At 38.8% G+C, this 23,807-nt stretch overlaps 1 protein-coding gene across 1 annotated transcript; it reads right to left on the bottom strand.

Moving 5' to 3' along the window:
* Window positions 1-4,988: 4,988 nt before the first annotated feature.
* On the bottom strand, window positions 4,989-20,479 carry PAPOLG (poly(A) polymerase gamma; the record flags this gene model as incomplete). The annotated part of the gene is made up of 21 exons (XM_009582910.1): window positions 4,989-5,087; window positions 5,914-5,970; window positions 6,663-6,734; window positions 7,624-7,862; window positions 7,939-8,045; window positions 8,955-9,124; window positions 9,216-9,337; window positions 11,679-11,788; window positions 12,114-12,233; window positions 14,306-14,359; window positions 14,754-14,838; window positions 15,154-15,274; window positions 15,357-15,429; window positions 15,583-15,721; window positions 16,340-16,429; window positions 17,067-17,178; window positions 18,261-18,314; window positions 19,208-19,317; window positions 19,401-19,482; window positions 20,158-20,224; window positions 20,321-20,479. Coding segments are annotated over 21 exons (2,242 nt in total), but the record flags the coding sequence as incomplete, so codon positions are not given.
* Between the last annotated feature and the right edge of the window lie 3,328 nt (window positions 20,480-23,807).

Here is a 23,807-nt window from a genome sequence, read left to right as displayed (position 1 = left end):
AGTGGGTGAACAGGGGAACAGAAACAGGGGATTCCCTTGCCTTCTCATTGCTAGTATTTAGCTGTTTGCAACATACTCATTTTCCTCAAAATGCAACTCCCAGAGGTATATTTTTGTCCCATTTGATTTTCTCAGCTAAGTTACTGCAAACAATCACTCTACAGAAAATATCGTATCCATGATCTTCCTATTGTTCATGATTTGAAAGATGTTTTATTTTTGTCACATTATCATCAACGCACTTTGCTGGTTATGGCTAGTAACACTTCCTATTTTAAGGCCACATTTTCAGTTACTCCAAGTTTGCCAAAAACTTTTCTTTGGAGTATGATTACATATACTGCACCTCCAGCTAATTTTTAGGAAAACCAGAACAAAAATGACTCAGTGATTTCTAAGAATGATCATGGGGAACATATGCTGCTTTAATTATATTCAAAGAATCCTTATAACTTTTATTAAGAAACTCTTAACTTCTTCACATTTCAGAAACGGGAACGTGAAATTTAGCACAGAGGCTGTGCTGGTGTCACTATTGGATTTTTTGCTCTTCCTTTGAAGAGACACATGTATCTGGGCATGTGTTGAACCTTTGAAAAGACTGAACTTACACATGCTTGCCAGACTTGCTTAGTAGCCAAAATTTTCAGCTTTCTCTCCATCGCACATACTGCAGAGAGCAAGCTGGATGGTCCCCACAGTAGGCAGCTGATTGCCAGGCTGCCACACACTAAAACTGAAAGAGGGTAGGTTATTTCTGCTCTGGTTTCAGGACTCCCGGGATTTTTCACTCCTTTGGCACAGAATAAAGTACCACCCAGTTCAAATGCAGAGGAAGCAAAGATGGATTTGGGCAAGAAAGGAAGATGTGAGTTATCAGAGAGAAAGGAAGACGGGCAAGAGCCTGAGATCAGATGCAATGAAAAGAGATGAGGTGTGAATAAGAAGCAAGGTTGGGTGAAGAGAGCAGGATGATTCAGACAGGGTCTTCCCAGCAAAGAGGAACTGCCCAAGGAAGAGCAGGCCCAGTTTGATTTTCTTGATTTCTATCAATTTCTTGAAGGTCAGACAGCTGAAAGGTCAATAGGCTGTATTTTCTGGCACAAGAGAAAAAATCAGCCCCCAGGCTACTGTTTTTCTAAGATGCCTCCAGAAAAACACACAAGGTCCAGCAGCCTGGAGCCCCGAGCCACGCTCAGAGCTTGGCACCCCAGGGGTAGCTGATGGCTGAAGAAACCCTCAGCCCTGGGGAAGGGGAGCCCACGCTGACCGGCATGCTAGGAGGCAGCAAGGAGTGCTCAGCAGCCCCAGGCTGGAAAACACCCCACTGTGCTCTGCTTAGTCTAGCCTGGCCCAGCAGGATCCGAGGAAAGGCAGAGCAAGAGCAGAGCCAGGGGGGAAAGCCGGGGGCTGCGGCTGGTCCCCCCGAGCCCTCCAGGCCGGTGGTCAGGGGTGGCAGGCAGCAGAGGCTGCAGCGGTGTTTCCCCGCCGCCTGCCCTCAGAGCGCTGCAGCGGTGCAGTCACACGCCAGCACCGTCACAGCGCACGCAGGTCTCGGCCCCCAGCCCGCCCCCGCCACGGGCCTTACGGCAGGCAACGTTTCGCCCCAGCGTGGGAAGCCTGGGCCACGGCTCCGGCTCTCCCCGCTGGGGAAAGGGCATGCAGCCCCCACAGCCGCTCTGCGGTGGGCGGATGGAGGGACGAGGCTGCAGCCCGCTGGGGTGGTCCTGTGGGAGAGGAAGATGCCCGTTTTCACAGGAGCGGGTTATTGCTCAGACCGAGGTGCACCCTACAGCCATTTGATCTCCTCCGGGGACAGGGCACGGAGTGCCCCCAGCCCAGGGTGGCTGTTAGCCCCTCGGCTGCACACAGATACATAGCACAAAACCACGGCTTTTCATTTACTGGAATAATGCATAGGACCAGACTCTGTATAAGAAGTGTGATGAGGTAATTGCAAAAATACAGCTAGGAGTTTTTGCTTGTGTTTTTAGGCTAAAGAGCTTATGTCACTAAGCATTACATAAAGGCAGTATTAATAAGCACCCTTTCTCCCAAAGTCACGATTAACAATTTCAAGATACTTTTTTTTTTTTTACCCCTTTGCTTAAGGCAAAAAGTATTCTATTACTTTCTCTCTTAGTTTCTACAGGGACATCCATTGCAACAGCAAGAGCGTAGGTGACTTCACATTAACTGCTTCTGTGCTTATACCTAGCAAATAAAACCACAGGAGATGTTAATTCCTGCAACGGAATTTCTTGCTCAAAGTACTAACCATACACAGTTTCAATACAGAGCTGCTCCTCTTTAAGGAGATTGATCATGCACCCCTCACCCCTTCCATCTGGACCTCCAAGCCACACATAGAGCAACCAGCTAAGAAAGCAGATAGAAAACAGCAAAGCTTGCAGGAAGTCTGATATCAGAGAGCCTCCCTCACTAAGTCTTTATGCACGAGTAACTTTCAATCACTTTAACAGAGGACTTGCTCCATAAACGAAGGAAAACATTTAAGTTGAATGGTTGCAGTTTGAACTTTATTTAAAACAGCTGAAGTCTAATCTGCATAGTCCTGGGGCAGTATCGAACTTCTGCAACATCCAGGGAAACTCCAGAACAGTGATGTCACTCTGTACTGGGCCAAGCGTTGAGTCAGGGTATGTTAAGATAAAGTGTGTGATCTCACCTATGCTGGATCAAGTCCGAGAAATTAGTAACCTAAATTCTTCCTAAACATTCTTCTTAAAACCCTAAGAGCGAGGGGGGAAAAAGAAAAGTAAGAGAAATTAGAAGATAACTGCAAAGCAAGAGTTAAAAAAAAAAAAAAATCTATGTAAAGGCATATACTTTGATATCTATTAGCTAGGTTAGTTTGAGACTAGTTGCATAAATGCATGTGCTGACATAGAGCTTAAGGGCAAAACAGCCCTTAACAGTCTTAGAATACTCAAGTGGAAGAATTTGTTTAAAAGCTTGGTAATATTACAGGGTTGTAGATTATTATAAAACACTTATTTTTCATATTTGCTTTGCTGCTTATCTTATCTACTTCAGCTTTAATTCCTTCAAATTCATGATGGATTTTTATTTACAGAGGTGCTGAAGTTGTATACATACTGAACTAGCACACAGACTTGACAATATTTAAATACCATGGGTTTAACACAGGTCACAAAACTGAAGTAACCATTTTATAAACTCAAGGTGTAGTTCTGCTAAAAGCCACTTCAGTAACATGGGTTCTGTTTCTTAATTGTAACCTGTGACTAAACCTAAGCCTTGCAGTCTAAGTTTTGGGGTTTTTTTGAGGGGAGAGGAATGAATAGGACCTCTCAAACCCCCTAAGGCCAATTTTCCAAGAGATAAATTGCACTGGAAGCAAGCTGGAAACCAGAGGTAATAAGGAAAAACCTAAGTATATTGTAATAAATATAGTCATGCTTTCTCCACAAGTTTGGAATACTAGCAGTAGGGGGAATGCTACAGAATGAAGACCTTACAAGATACATGCCTTTTCTTACTCCTTTACAGTCCTTCAGTCTCGTCACTAGGGTTTTAGGTGGATGCTTAAGATGATCAGAGCTCAGAATTGCCGTTTAAGCCAAGCAACTCATTTTAAAAGAATTCAGGGGTATCTGTTGTCCACAATAGCAAACTGGGACTTCAGCTGTCAACGCAGTTTGCAAACTGCGCTATTCAGAGGGTGTTAATTCAAAACCTGGAAATACTAGAAGCAGGAAAGCAGTGTTCCTAGTCTCCTCAAATTTACTCTAGCATGAGCTTATCATTTTGCAGAACATGGGTTTTTGTGGCACTGCTCCCCGCCTTACATTTGGTTTAGTTGTTTGAGTTTTTTAAGCAGATCCCATCTGCATTTAAAAAAAAAAAAAGAGACTGAAGATTTTAAGTTTCTCTTTGGAAGATAGTATTTTACAGTACATACAAAAATACTCTGAAAAAACATACAACTTCATTTACAAAAACACCAAATGATAAAGAAATTACAATAGAGAGATAGCATAACATTTGCTTCATATGATCAGAATTTCTCCCCACCCCTCAAAAAACCCTAATGCACTTAACTGGGTAAGCAGTGTTATCAGTTTACAGAACCAGACTTAAGACTACTACAGGTTTTCATGTAACCATTTAGAACAGCTTTCAGGGTTTATATGAAATCACTTTCTGCAGGCCAGTTGCTTTCAAGTCTGCAGCTTGCAGGTGGGTAGTAGTGTCACAACAGCCTCAGCTGTTGCAATGTTTAAATACATCTTCAGCTGTGTGTTCTGAGTTTAGCTTTACTACCTAGTGACAACAAAAAAACCTCAAGTCTCACGCTGGAGCAGTCTTAAGACAAAAATCAGATGGCATGGGACATGGCTATCATCTCCATACCTCGGTAGCATCCTCTGCTGCATTTTCTTCAATATTTATATTATTTATGGGCCTCCATGGGAGGCAATACTTGTGTAGTGCATAGCTGTGCTAGACAGTGGAAAGCTACTAGCTGAGGAAGCTGAGCACCATTGTGATAGATGCACAAGAGTGTATGTGCCAAACGGGAAAATAATTTAAGATAAGAACAATATATGCACATGAACTAGGAAAGCACAAATGAATACAAGCACGTTCATACACACTTGAAACCAGAATGTGGTTGCAGTGACTAGTTAACCCTGTTTACATACATTCTGAATCCAAGTCACAGGACAGGTTGTTTTTCGTGGCTTTTTCAAAAGCTGTTTCAGCTAGTGACAGTTAAGACTTTTAAAAAGACTAATAAGGATAACTGTTACAAGAATATGCAAAGGGTAGTTCAAAAGGAAGCAAGCATCTAACAATACTATAAAATAAGACCATGATTTTAACTGGCCAATTGCAGTATGGCAACAGTAACTTTCCATACTTTGTTAGTAACTACAATACACATTGATAATATGGACCACTAAACAAGTGATTATCATCTTTACCTGAAGAGATACCGGTTACCCGTTCAGGGTAAGTTTGATGGATCTTTTAATAATACGAATACTATTTGTTGGAACAGGAGATGAAGAATCCGGTAGTTCATTACTGGAAAGCCTCTACAACACACAAAAAGATGCCACAGGGGAAAAAAAAGAAGGAAGTTTTAAAATTCATTAATTCAGAAGTAGCAGCAGATAAACCCTTTCCTAGCTGAATAAAACAACATTCTTTATGTACCAAAACAGTATGGCCCAAACCCAAATATTTACAGAGAAGGATTTTTTTTCACCACACCACTTTAGTTACCACCAGTTTACAGAGGAAGAGCATTTTCCCCTCTGCCCACTTCTTTCCTGGCATCAATTGAGATAATTATATTCCTCAGGGGGGGAAATAAGTTGCAAGTTGCTCAACAGCAGAGGCGGCTACCATTCTTCTCAGATCCATGGATCAGGAAAACCAAGTCTCTCTACTGTCCAGATTACTTCCAGTGTTATAACCCTCAATTTCACAACATTTTATATGACACAGAAGAGATAAAGCCACTTATACACTTCAAAGCTTTGAGTCTTGTCACAGAAATCAGTATACAAGTATTTAAGATAATAAGAGCTCAGATCACCTTATGGAAGATCTGCAAGGAATACAGATTTGTTTGCCTGAGAAAAAAGCAAATCAGGAAACAAACTGTGTCAGTGTTTAAGTGCACAGAAACATATTTTTTCAAGTTCAATAACTTGGGAACTTTGGCTTCACTTCTGTGAGTAAACCTGGAAGGTCAGTGTTCAGCTATTCAATTTGGTGAAAGCGTGACAGCTAAAAGCTTACCAACTACCTAGAACCACCAAGTTTACAGGGATTAATACTACATAAGTCTTTGTACATAAAATAAAAGTCCTAGTTTTGCTTTACCTATGAACACAAAGGCACAATAAATAATACCTGTGACCTGGATGTGTTGATAATTGGAATCAGCATGGATTTTCCTCCAAGGACACCCTAAAAAAGCCAGAAGGGATTTATTAGGCAATTTATTTATTGTCAAATTCATGACTTGAATGATAGCACCGTCTGGCAGCTAGTATACTTAAAAAAACTAAATATGTACATGGATTGACAACCTCCACCTCGGGTTTTTGTGGGTGGGTTTTTTGTTTTGTTTTGTTTGTTTGGGTTGCGGTTTTTTGGGGGGTTTTTTTTGGGTTTTTTTTTTTTGTTTTTTTTTTTTTTTTAAGCCCTATAAGCACACATACAGCATTTCAGGTATTTCAACCTTCACTCTACCAACGAGACTACATCTTGATTTGAGGGTGTGCCCTCAAGAGCTCATGCTTCAGTAGCAAGCTACACTAAGTATAGAGCTCTTTATCCTCCCTTTGAGAGGCCAAATGCTTTAGTCTTTATAGTAGTTTTAGTTTACATCAGTGAATCAAATGGTCAAAAAAAAAAAAAATCTGATTTCAAGCATGGCAAGAAGCTAGATACTACCAAATCATCTAGTAGTAACATTTAAAAGATAGGTCATACAGGTGTAATATTTGGGAAATGAAGACTGAAATAACTTAAACTAAAAAGCATATTTTTCTTTACATCATTAAATGTGTAGAGTATTTATGTGAAGTAGTCTAGGCCCTAGAACAGTCCATTCAGCTTTTCAGTTAGTGCACTAAGTAAAACCACTTCAAAATTACATTTTCTGTAGATCCTCTCCTGACATCTTCTGGATTGCCACCATCTTTGAATGCTGAATCCTGGCCAGTTAACTAGAAGAACGGAATACACAGACTCAAAATAATTGCTATACTAAAGTTACCTTCATATTTGGGTACAGCTTCCATTCAATACATTAAATATATTAATGGCCATTCTTAAAACAATATTTAGACAAGACTACCATTACCACACAGGAATCTCAAGCCTCTCAAAAAGTCTCACTGCCGAAACCTTGAAATTTGTACTTGAAATATTCAATACTAGATAACAGTTCTGCAAGCTGATTCTTTACAAGCATCAAAATTGAATTTTTTCTCTCTGTTCTTTGCCTCTGCCTCAAATCAGAGGTCAAACCACAAGAACAGCTATTTAAGGAGATTTATATACAGCAATAAAACAAATCAAGCATTAATCTAAAGTTTCCACAAAACCAAGATTTAACAAGCAACTCCACACTGTCATTTCAGCAGTGGACGACCTATTGAGTAGGCTGCTGATTTCTAAAGCAGCAAAACTATCAATAGGCATTCAAAAATTATCTGCCAGAACAAGATTAGCTCATACTTTTACATTTTTAAGACTCATATCCTCTTCGTTTTGAGATAATTTTTTTCTGAATTGTTTTAAGAACTGCTTTCAAATGAGCCAGTTCATTCAGTGCAGTAATATATAAGTACAGTAGTATTTAGAGACCCTGCCACCAGACCAGAAACAGTCACTAGTGCCAGATCTTGGAAAAAAAAATTGTTTAATAGCTATACATTATATCCAATACAATTTCCCATATCTACATCCTAGTAAAATTATCATTATGCTTAAATTTAGATTCCTGAATCCGTTGGGGATGTATATATGCGTTTCTTCTCAGTTATTTCATTCATTCTACATCAACAGTTAATACCACTTCAAACCCTCCCTGGCCTAGCCCCCCTTCCTTACCTTGTCTTCGTCTACAGTCTTTTTGGGGCATTCTTCTGATGTAGGTGAATGATATCCTTTAGGGGTCGGTGAATAAGGTCGTTTAGGTGCAGCGTTCTTCGGATCTGTAATTGGAGTCCCACTTAATTCATGCTGTCCTTGGACAAAACGTGCTCTGAGTTGAGAAATTGTGTTATGTCCTGGAATGGTGCAAGCAATTGGACGACCCGATGTTCTTATTGCAACTGCAGTCTCCATTTCTGTAGGAGACACCGAGCTTTTAGAGTTCAGCCATGAAATTAAAGACTGCATTCCACCCACTACTTCAATACATACTTGAATCAATAACAGGAATGGAGAGTCCCTTAGACACCAATGGCACAGCCACATGAGGTATCTTCTCTCTATTGTTAGCACAATTAGATCTCTGATACACAGTATTTCTGTAAAAGTCAGACGCTGGAGTTATAAAATGCTAGTTTGTAAAATACTATACATTTCATTTCCAGAAAGTTGATGCAAGACAAACATTTACCTCCTTAGCTCATTGTCACAGCCCTACTTAACAACACAAACTCACAGGCAATCTAGCACAAGATCTTCATTTTGCTGAACTCCAGACTGTGAATTTAAACTTAAGCATTTTCTTTAGTGAGTCTCTATGTACTGGTACTGTTTCCCAGCTTAGTATATCCAGCACTCTGTGCTGCTTTTAATGAAGGTATCTGCTCTACCCACAGGTGCACCCAATTTTTTTTTTTTTTTAATGCTACTCACAGTACCAAACAGTCTGAATACAGCAGGCATTACACATTTGGTAGTATTGGGCTATTACCCTCAAAATTACATATTCCTCGTATGCTGAAGTAGCTTATGGACAAACAGACTTCCCAGGAAGTGACAGACGCTTTTGCTGCCCGAGTTCTCATACTGCTCCACTAAGTCAGCAGCAGCTCTAGTGTTTCTGTGATCAAGATCAGCACTTCGTTAGAACTTAATAGTGCTTGGCATTAACCATACTTTTAGTTACAAAGAAGAGTTACCTGCACATAAAACACTCCAGCTTCAAGTTACGTACTAACCTAAGGGGATTTATATTCAAGACCAAATAATTTCTCTGGTATCAAGTTCACTCCTATGTGTTCATGCATATTAAATTAATTTTTTCAAGGATTTCTTTAAACTGTCTCCCCCCACGTGCCCAAAGGAGATGCCAGCTTTGTTCCTGAAGCCATTAGAGCCCTCCACATGCTTGTGATCCACATAGATTCAAACAAGAAATCCTAGACCTCGTTCACATTGTGAGTCAGTTAAAAGCAGCTTCTTCACGGTTCTAAGGTTATGGTGCTAACCTTTCTGTCTCCACTGTAGAGGTGTCCAATTTAGATATCTTATTTAATGAAGAGGAATTATATGGTGTTCTGGAGTCCGTGTCTCTGGAACTGTCCAAATAGCTTCCATCTGAAGAAGTCCTTTTGCACTGAAGCCCACTAGCATTTTGACTAATATCTGGCATGCTTTGCTGAAACAACAATTAAAAAAAAAATAATGAAGTCTTCAAGTAATTATTAAAGCAAAAAAAAATTGCCAGAAGAGCCAAATTTTTGCTATACCTTCTTTCTTTTCTGCAAGGTTTCTGCAGGCAAAAAATAGTGGAGATGCTTTCTCTTCACATGAGCTGCCTCAATCTTCATACCTTCCTTTAGCACGTTGAGGTTGTTAGCCTGTCTGTAAACTAACATGAAATGTAATGTTGTAGCTTAGTGAGTGTGTTTGCATTAGGTATTTGTCAAAGTTACATACGGTTTCTTTAGAAACAGCAAGCCTTTAAGTCTGTCCAGCCCAAACAAAGTGCAAGAAGTTTCCAGCCTAACACAAAGTGCTACCCAAGTACTCCACATATAGTCTCGAGAAGATGAATGTGACCTAAGATGCCCATTTCACATCCAGTACAGACCAGATATATAAATGCATATTTGAACTTAAATAGCTGTTATGTGCTCAGTTACATGCAGCTCACATGAGTTGATTTTAACCGGAAGGAGATAACACTCCTTAACCATTAGTTTTCTGGTTGAGAACAGATTTAGAGAACTTTCTAATCAACCCAATTGTGCACAGCCGATGAGAGACCAGACACCTTACTCAAGATTCAGACTAATTTTTTATTTGATATTTATGGTGGGGTTTTTGTAACAGTTCTGTAACATCATATAACTTCTCAGTAGTTTAGATGTTAAAATTCTACCTGTCCGCGAAAGTAAGACTGGATTTTAGGGACATCTGACTTATCAGAATCAGTACAATTTAAACAGGTTTTTCTTAACTGCCTGCAAACAGACTTTTATACAACTTTAAAAGGCTAGCACAGCAGTTATTACAGAATTAAGTCACATTTAGATAAGCTTATCTAACAGGCCTATCATGAGCATAACTGGAAAGTCGGCTTACTAACAAACAGAGTGGGAATCAAAGTAAGGACATGCAACAGAAAGGCTTTTAAGCCTTTCTAGAGGAGGCCTAGAAGTAAAATAAAAGCACAAAAATATGAACATTCACACCAATATGAACAGTTGCTTCAAAGTAAACTCAGTAATGTTTTTATGTAAAAGCGAAATAAAGTTCACTTAACAAAAGCCTTCCAAACAGTGAGCCTTATATCCTTGAGGCCATCAACTTGAAGTTAATCTTTGCCCTCTAAAAATATTCTCTCAAAGTCAAGGCACATGATAAAAGCTTTCTTGCACGTAACTTCTGGTCACTCCCACATTTGCCAAAGGATTTCACACCTCTCAAGAAATACCTTTTCCGCTCAATCTCTCTGGATTCAAACCCTATATCTGAAGGGTGCTATAGGCTGTGCTTCACTAAACTAAGAGCACATAGCTATACTAATAAAGTTTGTGCATAGAAATAAAGGATTTAACATTAGTTCTAGCCTCTTAGCAGTACATAAACCTTGTTGACATAATTTACATTTGCCACAACATTGAAACACAGTGCCACTGGATGTAACATATAAGACAAGCATCAGTACAGATAACAGTGCAAGTCTGAGGAAGTCACCCCACCTGGCTTGAAGTTCAGACAAGAGTTTTGATGCACTTTTCAGTGCTTTTCTCACATCCCAAAGCATGAGCTAAAAAGGTCAGGTTTTACTGCTTTTACTCATGTTGTCTGAGCAAGCCAACACACAGCTCATGCTGGTACTATGGATAAACTCTTCATCAGCTCAAACAACCATTTAAAGGAGTCCACTGTTTAGAACTCTCTGTCCAAAGACACTTGCCACTTCAGAAGAGTAACCTGATTTCCTTAGTTCTTCATTATGATAGCTAGGCATGAGCCTGACAGCACACATGCGCTTCTGAAAGGCACAAGAGCAGTCAGCTTGGGAAAAAGTAAACAGATTATGGAAAAGACCTATGCTTTGAAACAACTCCTCACCCCAAACCCCCGTTATTCTAGCATTATGTAGCAACGCTTGCAATATTACTTTATTTCTACATCTATCAAAAGTAATAACAGAAGATGAACACAAAGGTTTACATGCAAGACTGCATGTAATTACAATGTGACAACTCACTGACTTTCAAAGTTCTGGGATCATATCATACACAAACTGTTATCTTGGAAAGATACTGTCAACAGGCGTTAACAACTTATTTTAGACCCTGATACAGTTAATTCCCACTTTCAAAGTTCAGCAATTGACAACTGTTTTTGACGAGCATAGCTACACCCACTAATTGGGCATCTCCTGGCTTCACATCTGACTGTCACTTTATGAAATGCAGTTCCTTTGTTTACATGTGCGTTTACCATGACCTGCAGAACTGTTATTATTTCACATATAGTATATAGTGTATGACTGTAGTACACACTTTTGTTTCAAGATGGACTTACTTTGCCAAAGTCAGAATAGTACGTTTTTAAAGCTAATCTTCTCTATGTTGCTCTCTATAGAAATATCTAATGGCTAATAGCAGAAGGAAGCACAATTCACTTTGTGAAGCAACTTCCACTAGAATAAAAAAAATGAAGGCCTACAAGACTAGAGCAAATTATAGGCTTACCTGTATCTGTGAACGACTGTATAACATACGTTAAATCAATGTTAACACTTTCTGCATTTTCCACTTTCCTAAATACGATTCCAAGAAACCACATTGACACATATCCACTCCTAAAAAGACAGATTCACAAATCTATCATTTATGCACAGTTATTTGGATGCTAGAATCTACTCTCAAGAAGGGATTAAGCAAAACAGTTTAGTTGTATGGAGCAGTTAAGTATGGACTGACTCTAATCTTTAAGTTCTCAGAGTACTTCGCTCTGAAGTTCTCCCCTCTTTAAAAAGATCTTACATGCTCAGAACCTTGCCTGTCGTATCTATAAAACAGCAGGTACGTAACTGAACGTCTCTCACAGATGAGCTGAGGTGAATGAATACAAACAAGTTACAATACATCGGCCAAACTGTATTTCAGAAAAATAACGAAACTCACTGTTTACAGAGTTCTTGGTTGCCAGGGAAAGACTGTGGCTTTACATGTGCAATAGTTATAAATTCATTCCTCTCCAAGTTTCCAACCAGCACACGAATTTTAGATTCGACAAGGCCAATCCTATTAAGAACAAGAGATATTTACTCATTTGTAACAGTATCCAGCACAGTAGTTAAATGCCTTTTTATACTACAATGCTAACACAAAAATGCTAACCAATCAGTAAGTAGTATGTTTCATTCAGCTGAGCAGATACTAGATTTTTATATCTCACACACTGTATTTTGAGATGTTTCCAGGGACAACTGAGCTTTAAAGTTTCCAAAGACAGAGGTAAGTAAGTTTAACTTGTACTCTTAACAGTTCAGATACAACACTTCAACTTATAACCAATGATGAAAATATCAACAAGAAGCAGATCCCAGCACCTCTGGCTGCATTTTGAAGTGCAGCAAGACTCCTTTTTACCCCAAAGATCAAGGAGAAGAGCAGTTTAGAAAAGGCTCAAGCACAACTGTTCAATTACACCTGAGTAAAAATGCAATTCTTCCTGCAGATTGATCAGCGAAGAGAGTTTACCCTCTTCTAGCCAAATTGAAAAATACAGTTCCTTTAATAAACAAATGATCTAGTCAACACAGTCTCATCAGAAACTTACCCAAGAAACAAATCATGACCCCAAAGGCTTTTCATTTAAATAAATTACTGGCATTTTACCCAGAACACTGCTAACTTTGAAAGCAGTCAGAAATCTGTACGTTCTTCAAAAGTATCTTATGTTGATGAACAACAGAGATGTGCTATCTATTCCCAAATCCATTCAAGAGTTGGTGAACTAAACTTGTTCTTATAGCAGACAAACCGAAGCAAGTTTATCTGCTGCTTTTTAGTTTTCCCAGATGCAAAACTAAGACCCATATGCCTCCATTTCTGTCACTGCAAAAACATCAGCCTTTACTGGAGCCAGAACTTCCCTTATCTTTATCGTGAGATTCAATAAGCTTTGTTCACTTAAAAACATTTCACATTAAAAATTATTTGGCTCTAAACCCTCTGCCCATAACTCCTTGTTGTACACCTAACTGTGACTGACATCAGGTAAAAGGTATTATCTATTAGAGCTATTTTTAAACATGAAGTAAGGTGTCTTTTAGAGATACCACAAGAATTAAATTATTTGCCTTAAAGCACAAGCCAAACTTTGCAGTATAACCAAGGTGCCCTCAGAACAGAGGTCTGTTACACAGAGCTATTTTGCATGCTCACTTGAGCAAAGCAGGCAAAGTACTCATTTCTTAACAAAGAATACCATTGCAAAGTTAAGAACACCACACACATTACAGTACCTTAATTCCTCACCATTTCCCCTTATTTAAAGATTCACAGTTAGTCAGCACATTCACATAGGTTAAACAAGTTATTGTCGGCATATCTCCCTTGAGACAGTGACAAATACCACGTTATAAGCAGTCATTTCCTCTAACTACAATTGAGGCGGTTCTCACATTAATTTTCACAAAGTAGATCAGCACTCCTGCAATTTACCAATCCACTACCAAGCGCCCTGAAGTGATCATTTTCAGCACTGAACGTAAGATGTCCGAGCACACCACTAGATTAAAACTTAGTAAATACGATTTATTAGCATTCAGATGCTCTGCACAGACTGTCAGGTTTCACCCAGATTAAACAGCCTTGCTTCATTTCACAGGAGAAAAGTAAGTTCTGGAATAGACTGACTACATAACCAGAGCAACTTTGCATTGAGTGCAACCTAGTCCTAAATTAAATATTACATCCAGTAAAAAAAGTTATGAAACCAAGTCTTCTAAGGCTCTAAAACAGTGGTCTTCAAAGTGGGGGAGTGTGTACCCCAGGGGGTGCACATGACAATCCACTGGCATACGGAAAGAAAATATCAGAACTTCAGTAATGTGTATGTAACTTGTAAATAAGTAGATATATATTGCAAGTATGTATTAAAAAAAATTTTTTTTGGTGATAGGAGTGCGCAATCAAAAAAGTTGGGACACTACTTTTAATTTTGCTGATGAACTGTCTACTTGGTACTGTATTCCATGCCTAGTTGCACAGTTTAATAATTCATTTGTTAATACAGTTAACAAAAATAGAGTGCAACATTGAATTGCGTTTCAATTATGTATTGAACCCGTGTTTAAAGCAAGACTTACCACTCTAAGTGATGGTCTTCAGTAAAGGCACTAGCAGTCAGCACAATATAATGTCTAGAAAAGGAAAATTAATATACTAGCTCAGGACTTCATATTCCTTCAAGTGAAACCAAAATTGCCTTAAATGTATAGAATATGACTTCCAGACAAGACAGATTATATCCTGAATATTAACTGAAGAAAAACTGATTACATCCTTTAGAACTGCATTCTGCTATATTCTAAATATCATAGTTGATTTTTTCTAATAAAAACAGTGTCAGTGGCATAACACATACAGTTTTTCTATCTTCCCTATACTTATCCTTACCAAAATTCCTATGACACTACCTCCAGTTTCTGAAAAACAAACATTAATACCCTCTTCTATTTAGACTGCAAGTTAAAACTCACTATTCTAATCAGTAAGTAAATCATTTCAAGTTCAGACAACAGATTTCATACATACTTGTACTTCTGAAAGAAGTTCAGTGGTTCAAAGAGCTTTGACCAGTCTGACTTTCCTTGGAGAATCTCATTTGTAACTGCAAGACCTACAATTAAGGTTGAAAACCTTATTACCATTTTGTTTAAGACTAGCAGAGCACGATATAAACTTTACAAGATAAAGGTTTTGGACAGTAACTGACAGATCAAAAAGCAGGGATTCCCTTCACACAATGCAGGTCTACTACAACAGTTCGTTGTAAAACTGGTCCCTTATTGCCTGCAACAGGTGTATCTCCCAGAGACCTATTCTACCTAAAAGGGCAGAACACCTCGCGGAATATCACCAATTCAGATCGTGTGGTTTCGTATAGCAAGAATCATACTTTTTAATAAGTTAATAAGCACGGAAAGAACTTTACCATGTTTGAACTCCTCTACCATTACCGCTCGCGTTGATGTAGATACATTGTATGTAGAGTTCTGCTGTGGATAGGCTGGGGTGATGATAGGCATTACATGGTATCGGTCCGATGGGTTCACCTATGATGTTAAAACAATTTTGCTTAGCATCAGTTTAGGTTAGAAGAAAGTTTAAAGGTGTCTGAATTCAATTTCTACATACCCTAGGGTCCCATACTGGTAAATTAAGATTGCTCTCTTCAGGTTGTTTCAGCAATACAGGATTTGGCCATTCCCTATATAAGAAAAGCCAGTAACTAACTGTCCGTTTAAAACTTTGCCATGTAATTCAGGGTAGGATTGAATGTTGTCAATGTAAATCTTACATAAAGAACTACCTCTAGAAGTGTTACTTCCTTATGCAAATTAAAACAAACAACAGCTCTTACCATTTTGAAAAAACCAAGAAGAACTTGTTAACAAGAGTAGAAGCCAAAGCATTTGGATAGAGTTGACATGTTCTTGCTACTAGCATTGCCCAGGAAACCCCACCAAGAAATCCCAGCATGTTGGAGTAAATGCCACGGCCTAGAATGGATACATTTTAGTTAGCCTGTAGTCTTTCAATACCCAAGTATATTCCTTCAAATTCACAGCACCAACTTCACAATCTATAGAATACTTAGTACACCTCAGCCTCAAAGTCAGTTATTTTTGCAGCGCAATGAGGCCAAAATTGTTGGTCCTTACAGTGATGAGAAGAATCATCACCACACCACTTCCCAAAATACTGCTACTCCGAAATGTGCCTGCACTGCTACAGCTACTGCTTCACTCCAACCTCCCTTAAGAAAAGAGTTCTGCCATTCTTCTAGCTCTTGCTTTAGCCACATGCGCAAACGGTATTTTCTTATTCCTTATGTATCAAGCTTTTATACTTAACTGGGCATTTGTAGTCAGGTTCCTCTTAAGCAATGGAGCACCTTGTCTTGTAGGCACTCCCCTCTCCTCCCCACCCTACCCCCATTAAAAAACACACAGAATCTACCACATGGACAGACCGGGAAACTAAACTAAAACCCATTTTTAGTTTAAAAACTGTCATTTAAACAGCTATCCAAAGCTGAAGTACTTCTAATGGTCTTATTTTTTCAGCATGAGGTGCCTCTGAAAAGTTTAAAGATGATGAACAATCACATTACTCACGTTTTGCCCACAGTTTAATTGCACGGAGCGTGAGCCGGAAGTTCTCTTTATTTGGCACTAGATGTAGTATTTCATCAGTAACTCTGCAGCCTGAAGGAAAAAAGTACAGAAGTTCCTAGCAACACGTACAAGTCAGTTTTATGCTATACTGGATCAATAGCTTACAGTTTAACATTCAAGTCTATGAAAACAAGTTTGGATTACTTGCTTTGTATTACCTTAAAAATTATAGATTACATCTAACATTCAGTGTTACTTCAGGTAACTGGTGCCCTCAACAGCTTTTTTACAGTTTAGGCTACAGCCAACAATTTTTAATAAGGCCTTTCTACAGGATTCTGAAAGCTACGTTTCTTTCGACAGCCAGGAACAATTAAACCAGTGTTAAACAGTAAGCAAGTTAGGCTTCAGGTATTTAAAATTTTTTTTTTTTTTTAATGAACTACAACACATTCTGTGCCATCAAGTGCTCTACCTATTCATCTGAATCAGTTTCTGTGGCAAACTGGAACAATGCACACATCCTAATGAAAGAAACATGAAATACAGGTCTATCTAAAGACACAACTCCTTGAAATATCTAAATTTAAGCCCACTTGCCACCTCCTCAGACCTCAGGTATGCAGGAGATCAGTTTCTGCATCTTGTACAGAAACTTGGGTTGTGTAATGTGCATTCTGTACCAATTTTAGTAACATTTTTTTTAAGGATGTGTAAATATGCTTACCATTTAAGCTTCGTATACATCTTATATCCAGGCTTCTCAGACGCGAGTCATCTCCGAGATCAAGATTATCAGAAACAGTTTGCATAGACAGTCTCGCAAACACAAGATCAATCTTAAGAGGGAAAAAAAGTGCCAACCATGAGTTAGAATGCTGCACTATTTGCGAACAGCACGCTAATGGGGGACAGTTAGTCAAGTCTAAAAAGAGCTTTTTTGTTAACATTTGTATTTAGACTTACGTGACTATAGATACATCTCCCAAGACATTTATTTGACAGAAAACTCAAGAAAATTGCTAGAAGTTCTATATTTTGTTTACAAAACCTTCATTGCATCCCCCCTTTCTTTTTAAGCTAGGGAAAGGAAGGGGGATTTTTAAATTGAAAAGGTACTCTAAACTTAGAATTCCCATTAAAAGGGAACTTAAAATTAATGATAGAATTAAGACATAAGTTCAGTCACCTCGACTGCACACTTCAGCAAAGGAGAGAGCATTTTCTTTATGCAGTAAGCCCTTTTGATCCTGAAGTATCTGTTTTTCAGGACAGTCTGAGGCAAGAAAATTATTCTGTGAATGTCTGTACTAGATAAAGGCCACAAAAAGGTCATTGAATAAGGGTCTTCATGATAGTGATACCAAGCAGTAACTCGCTTAGGTACTGCAGCATGCAGGTCTTTATTCACTGTATAAGATGTATTCAAGACAGAGGGATTCCTGCAGCTGACAAACCTAGGCAGGAGTCAAATGAGTACTTTTACTTTTCATTTTCCAGATTGTCTAAAGACTGCTTCATTTTTGATTTGCAACAACTCATTTAGTCGCTCACATGATTCATATAGTGAGCTACACTATACACATCCCTCTGTAGAAAGCTAGCTTGTCAGAGCTAAGAAGAGTTAGCAAGGACACGGCATCTACTCCCACTCTGCAGAACCGTTGTGAGATAAATGCTACTCAAGTAGGCTACCCTGGTCTACAGCACAGGTTTAGAAAAAGATGTCCCTGATGATGTTCCCATGCCTGCCAGGCTTCCTAGGGGCTTATTTTCCTATATGCTCCCATTCTACTGCAATTTCTTCTCCTGGGATAGGTTGTGGTCAAAAATAGCACAGTCACAGGTTCCTAGAAAAGTTACCCTATTCCAAAGCAAGAAAAATTTACTCACTTAAAGAAAAAAAAAAAGAAACGCTTACCTCAATGCCATCAAACTCAAACTTGACAACTGGTACATACGCATCTTCAACTGCCTGTAAAGGAGAGGATAACTGTAAGAAAATATTTTTTGGTACTTTAATGTTTTTCCTAAACTATGATAAATACAGAATTTACACTGCTAAACTACTCAGTATAAAGACTGAGTTGCTTCCGAACCCAAAAAATTGCTAATAAGCTGCAAGCAGTATAGCACTAATACGGTACTAATACTAGCTTTAAAAAGTTATTTAGCCACGAGATTCAGAGGCTGATCACGTATTGTAATGAACAAACAGTGCACAGTGAGCCATCAGCATCAGTGGTTGTAAGGAACTTACCTTGGTAGTGAGGAAGAAAAGTAAAAGATTTCTGTAGTTATCTTACTACCAGTTAACATCCAGAGAAATCTAAAAAATTCTGTCCATGTTTGACAGTGCACACTAGTCTTCTGTATTTTTATTTTCTGCCATGCCTGAGATGCTCTCAGCTACCTTATGGGACAGTTTTCCATTTTGTAGACCATTTGTTAGAAGTGTGCTGCAGCCCACTGTGAGTCTGTTTTCAGGTGACAGTCACCTAAACGAAGGCTCATTAGCTATGCATATGATGTCTTTCAAAATCTCTGCACAAGGAAGACTAGGCTAAGATTAAAGCAAGGCTCCGAGGGACAACCTCGCTTTTTGATACAGCTGACTCATTCCCAAACCATGGGTAGGGGAGAAGTGTACCACAAAGATTCTTATGTGATGTACAGTCATTGGGGAAAGGAACCAAAAGCTTGACATCAACATTTTCATGCTGCATAAAACAGGATTTTAGAAGATGCTCAGAAAAAATTTATTTTTTTTATTTTGGCTTGTAAGACATTCACTACCAATATGAGTCTTTAACATGAATATTCTTATTGTAGAAATTGCACAATCTATCAAGGAGAGAGCTTACTCACTCTTAGATTTTTTATTTCTTCCTGATGTTTTAGTTTTTCAAAGAATGACCGAAAAAAATCCGATCTTTCCACGTGTCTAGGAGCAACACAAACAGCATCTATGTCAGCACCTGCAAAGAGATTCCATTTCTTCTGTTATTGTTTGAAGTCACTTTCAAACATTAGAACTATGACCAGACAATGAAAGTTCTACCTTTAGTGTGTACTCCAAGCCTGTAAGAACCAAATGTAAATATTTTGCCACCAACATTTGCTACTGCTGAAGGGGGAAGATTCTGTGGGTAGAAGAGAAAGAGTTTACTTTAGAATATAAGGTAAACATTGACCTACATGCAAGTTTAACTAGCATACAAGTTATTTGGAAAGACTACAACAGCCTCCATAAACAATGTCTTCTCACTCCCCTACTGAGTTATTAGTCTAATAGACTGATACTGGTTTTTTCTGAAGGGAGTGCTAGCAACTCAAAAAAAAAAAAAAAAAAAAAGATGAGCAATGTAGCAGTCCTTTCATTAATTTACACAAATTAAGACCTATTATTAGTCTTCCCTGCAGCAGAGGGCACATAAATTAACACAATCTAAGAGCGATACAAAAGACAAGTCTAGTATAATAATTTCAAACTAGATTGAGTGCTGTCGCCTGTTTGGGGCAAGATGAATGCCCATTTACCATCTATCTCACCCCACAATACATTGTTTCAGATTTGTTAACTGCTACAAGTCAACTGATAGAGCCACTTCACGCATTTATTCAGTGCCTTAAAGACTTCAAGATCTTGATCTGAAATATCTTTTATACCTTATTTCAATGGTAGTTACTATAGCTCTACTCAATATTTAAGAAGAAAGTTAAAAGTTGAACTTTAGCATAAATCCTAGTAGTATGGCCTTTAAAAGAAATAAAAAGGCTTCAACTGTTTTGATAAGAACATATAAAAAAATCCTTACCTTGCTCTCACCAAGTTCTGAAATCCATTCTTTGACCAAGTTATTCAGTTTACCAAGAACAACCAGCCTGTAACGAAAACCCATGTTAAGTTTGCCTTAAAAAGCCCAAAAGGTTAACAAATTTTACAGTTTTGGAGGTTAACAATTTTTAGCCTTGTTATACCTGTGATTCTGTTCTTCCTCATCTTCAAATACCCCAAATAACTTCATTGCTTCAACTAGCTTCTGAGTATGAATGCAATCTATATCCTTAGGAGGAGCCAAGCTAATCGGAGAGGTAATTCCATAGTGCCTTTGAGGCTGGTTCTGCAGCCTAGAATTACTGTGAGAGAAAATAAAATACTGAAGACTTCACAAAAGGAAAAACAAAACCAAAAACAAACAAAGAAAAACCCAAAACCAAACAAAAACCAACTTACTGGAAAACACCTTTCAGCTTACAGGTTTTCAAATCAACTTCTGCTCTTTTACCCAGCATTAACATAAATGAGAAAAAAAAAATCCTGCTTATGATTTTTAGATAACTTCTCCTAACTTAGAAGTCGCAACTACTTTTTTAAAAAACATTTGTGGATATAAGAAAAGATCCAAGTTGCTACCATCTTAATACAACTTACTTGCAGTGCTCTAGACAGTTAGAACTGATCACCAGGAAATGAAAAGGTTTGAAATCCACTAAGGGTGACACTACATACAGCAGAAGTTTTGGACACATCTCAGTTTCGTATCAGTTTTGATTTAAGGATATTCCCATCAGCTTCCTCCTAACATTAAGCAAGACAATTTAACACTGGTTTCTTTTAGCTAAATGCATTTGCTGTGCTTCTACTGATTCTGGAAGGGCATTATACTTGATTGTAGGGGAAGGACATATAAGGAAGTCTGTTTAACAGACTTGATGCAGTAAATTCAGTATTATCTTGGTTTTGTTTATGGAAGAGTATGAATGAAAACATCAACCAATCTGCAGCTAATGTTGCTAGGAGAACCTCGTGCTCTTAACACAGCGTTCAATTTTTATAGTTCAGAGGCTTAGCCATACATACATCTGTTTTATCTAAATCCAAGAGATGTATGTGCTGCTTTATAGGCTGACGAGCTTAACCTTTTGTAGAGGGTGCTCAAATCTGGCTTAGCTAGCTCACTGGCCAGTTAGGCTGAGCAGGACACCAGGCACCTGGGTTTGGAGGCCCACAAGGTTACCACCCCTGGAACTCCAATTACAGCTCGGCACCATTTTCACCCCCAACCCTCCGCTTGCCCTGTATGTTTAGACTTATTTGCAGTCAGAAGCAGCACAGGACTGACATGGCAGGACAACATTAAATAAAAGGCAGCATTAGCCTTTTTTTTTTTTTTCCTTTTTTTTTTTTTTTCCCTTTTTTACACCATAGAACCCTTGCTTTAGAAAGGAAAAAATGGAGGAAAAAACCCTACTTTGCATTACCAGCTGAAACCAGGAGAGAAAAAGGAGTGGGACAGGAGGTAAGAACTGTACTTAATGGACCAAAGGTCTCTACAGAAACACTAGTAGCAAAGAGGGAGACACATTAAAAGGTCTGTACAACTCATCATGCGTGTCAAAGAGTCCATATCCAGACCCCAAGGCTAAAGGGATTAATTTTTCTACTTCACATATGGACAACTTCAAATATCAGCTGGGTTAGTCAGGAGATGCTTGTAACTATTGAAGGTATCTGACCCATTTCAGCTGGAACAGGATTAGGAAACGCTCAATGGACAGCTTCAACACTTGATTTAAAAAAAAGACAGCTTATTACAGCTCCTTATTTCTAATTGTTGCCTTTACTCTTCCATTGAAAGAAGATGGATTCATTGAAAGAAGATGGATTTCTCTCTCTCAGACTAGCTTTATCCAACTACAGATGTAGCTTTTAATCATCTAGTGTTCCCCTCCCCGCCCCCCCCTCCTCTATGAGCTCATTTTTCAAACTTTCTTCTATGTGTTTTCCAAAAAGCTGGGCGGGGGTATTAGGACTGTAGTCCTATCAACTAATCTCCCCAGTCAGAACGGCTGTTTACTTACAAGTGTAACTAGGTCTTGACCTAATTTGCCTTGCCTGTAGGCATCGGTGACTTCCAGTTCGTAAGTAAAAATATTCATAATGAATATTTTCCTTCTTATGATATATTTTCATAACAAATACAGAAGGAAAGCCTATGTTTAATTGCTGTGCATTATATCTATATTAAAACATCCACAGCAGCAACTTCCTACATGTTTTACGTATTACTTGCATTGTACAACTTGCACTTCAGAAAGTTTGCATGAAACAAGAATGGGGTTTAGATTTTGCTAGCATTCAAGATCTTTCCAGTGTACAAAAGGCCACTACCTGCCTTTCATTGCCCCATTCTTCCTACAGAGACTATAATTAGAGATTGACATAAAGGACAATATCAATTAGATAAATCAGGTATTATTAACATCAAATTCTTTCAGTCAATAGTAGATATTTTTCAGTTACTTGCGTGTATTACTGAAAGTTTGATCTCACAAACATTTTCCTCAAGTTGAGGAAAATGGCACTTGGAAAGTTTTATTGAAAGCATGACTTATGCCCAATAGAATTTGTCCCCCTTTTGGAATTTAAAAAAAAAAAAAAAAAATCTTAGTTCTTTCTCTTAAGTGTACCAGACTGCCAGCCATATACAAAGAAGGGATCTTAAGAGATAAAGTAGCATACACGGCATACCACCTATTCATCCATCAGCCTTCTGTTTAAATGAGAAGTCTGTTGCAGTTTAATATTTTGCCAACTCTTGCTATGATTTGTTCACCACAGCAAACAGCTCTAACATATTTCTCTTCTGACAGATCCTCATTTTATACAAGAAGTTAACTTAAACTGATTTGTTCCAGGTTTTGACATTATTTATAGCTTTACAAAGCTGCAAGCCATTTCTCCTGCATACTCTGAGAGACAATGGATAAGTTTACACTATTATCATGGAACAGTTGGGTTGGAAGGGACCTTTAATGGTCAACTAGTCCAACCCCCCTGCCGTGGGCAGGGACATCTTCAACTAGATCAGGTTGCTCAGAGCCCCGTCCAACCTGACCTCGAATGTTTCCAGGGATGGGGCATCTACCACCTCTCTGGGCAACCTGTGCCAGGGTTTCACCACCCTCATTGTAAAAAATTTCTTCCTTATAGCTAGTCTAAATCTACCCTCTTTTAGTTTAAAACCATTCCCCTTGTCCTGTCGCAACAGGCCCTGCTAAAAAGTTTGCCCCATCTTTCTTATAAGCCCCCTTTAAGTACTGAAAGGCCACAATAAGGTCTCCCTGAAGCCTTCTCCAGGCTGAACAAGCCCAGCTCTCTCAGCCTTTCTTCACAGAAGCTCAGGGAGTCGCCTCCAACCATCAGGGCAGTGTATGAGCTCCCTGTGAGGGCATTTCTCCGACTCATGAGGTGGGCTTGCCTTGAGCCGGGTAATTTATCACTCCAGCCTCTTCCACCCCTCACCGCTTGGGAGGGGGAATAACTGGAAAGCAGCTCCTGAAACACCAAAACAAAACAAACGAAACCACAAAAAACCCCAAACCAACCAACCAAACCCCCAACCCTGTGACCTTCACTGAAGCGACACCAGCTACACCTTTTACTCCTATCGCACACACTCAC

Source organism: Fulmarus glacialis, unplaced genomic scaffold, assembly GCF_000690835.1.
Source record: "Fulmarus glacialis isolate BGI_N327 unplaced genomic scaffold, ASM69083v1 scaffold23558, whole genome shotgun sequence".
NCBI lineage: Eukaryota > Metazoa > Chordata > Aves > Procellariiformes > Procellariidae > Fulmarus > Fulmarus glacialis.
The sequence above is the reverse complement of the archived record's forward strand: the minus strand, read 5'-3'. Positions and strand labels throughout refer to the sequence as shown.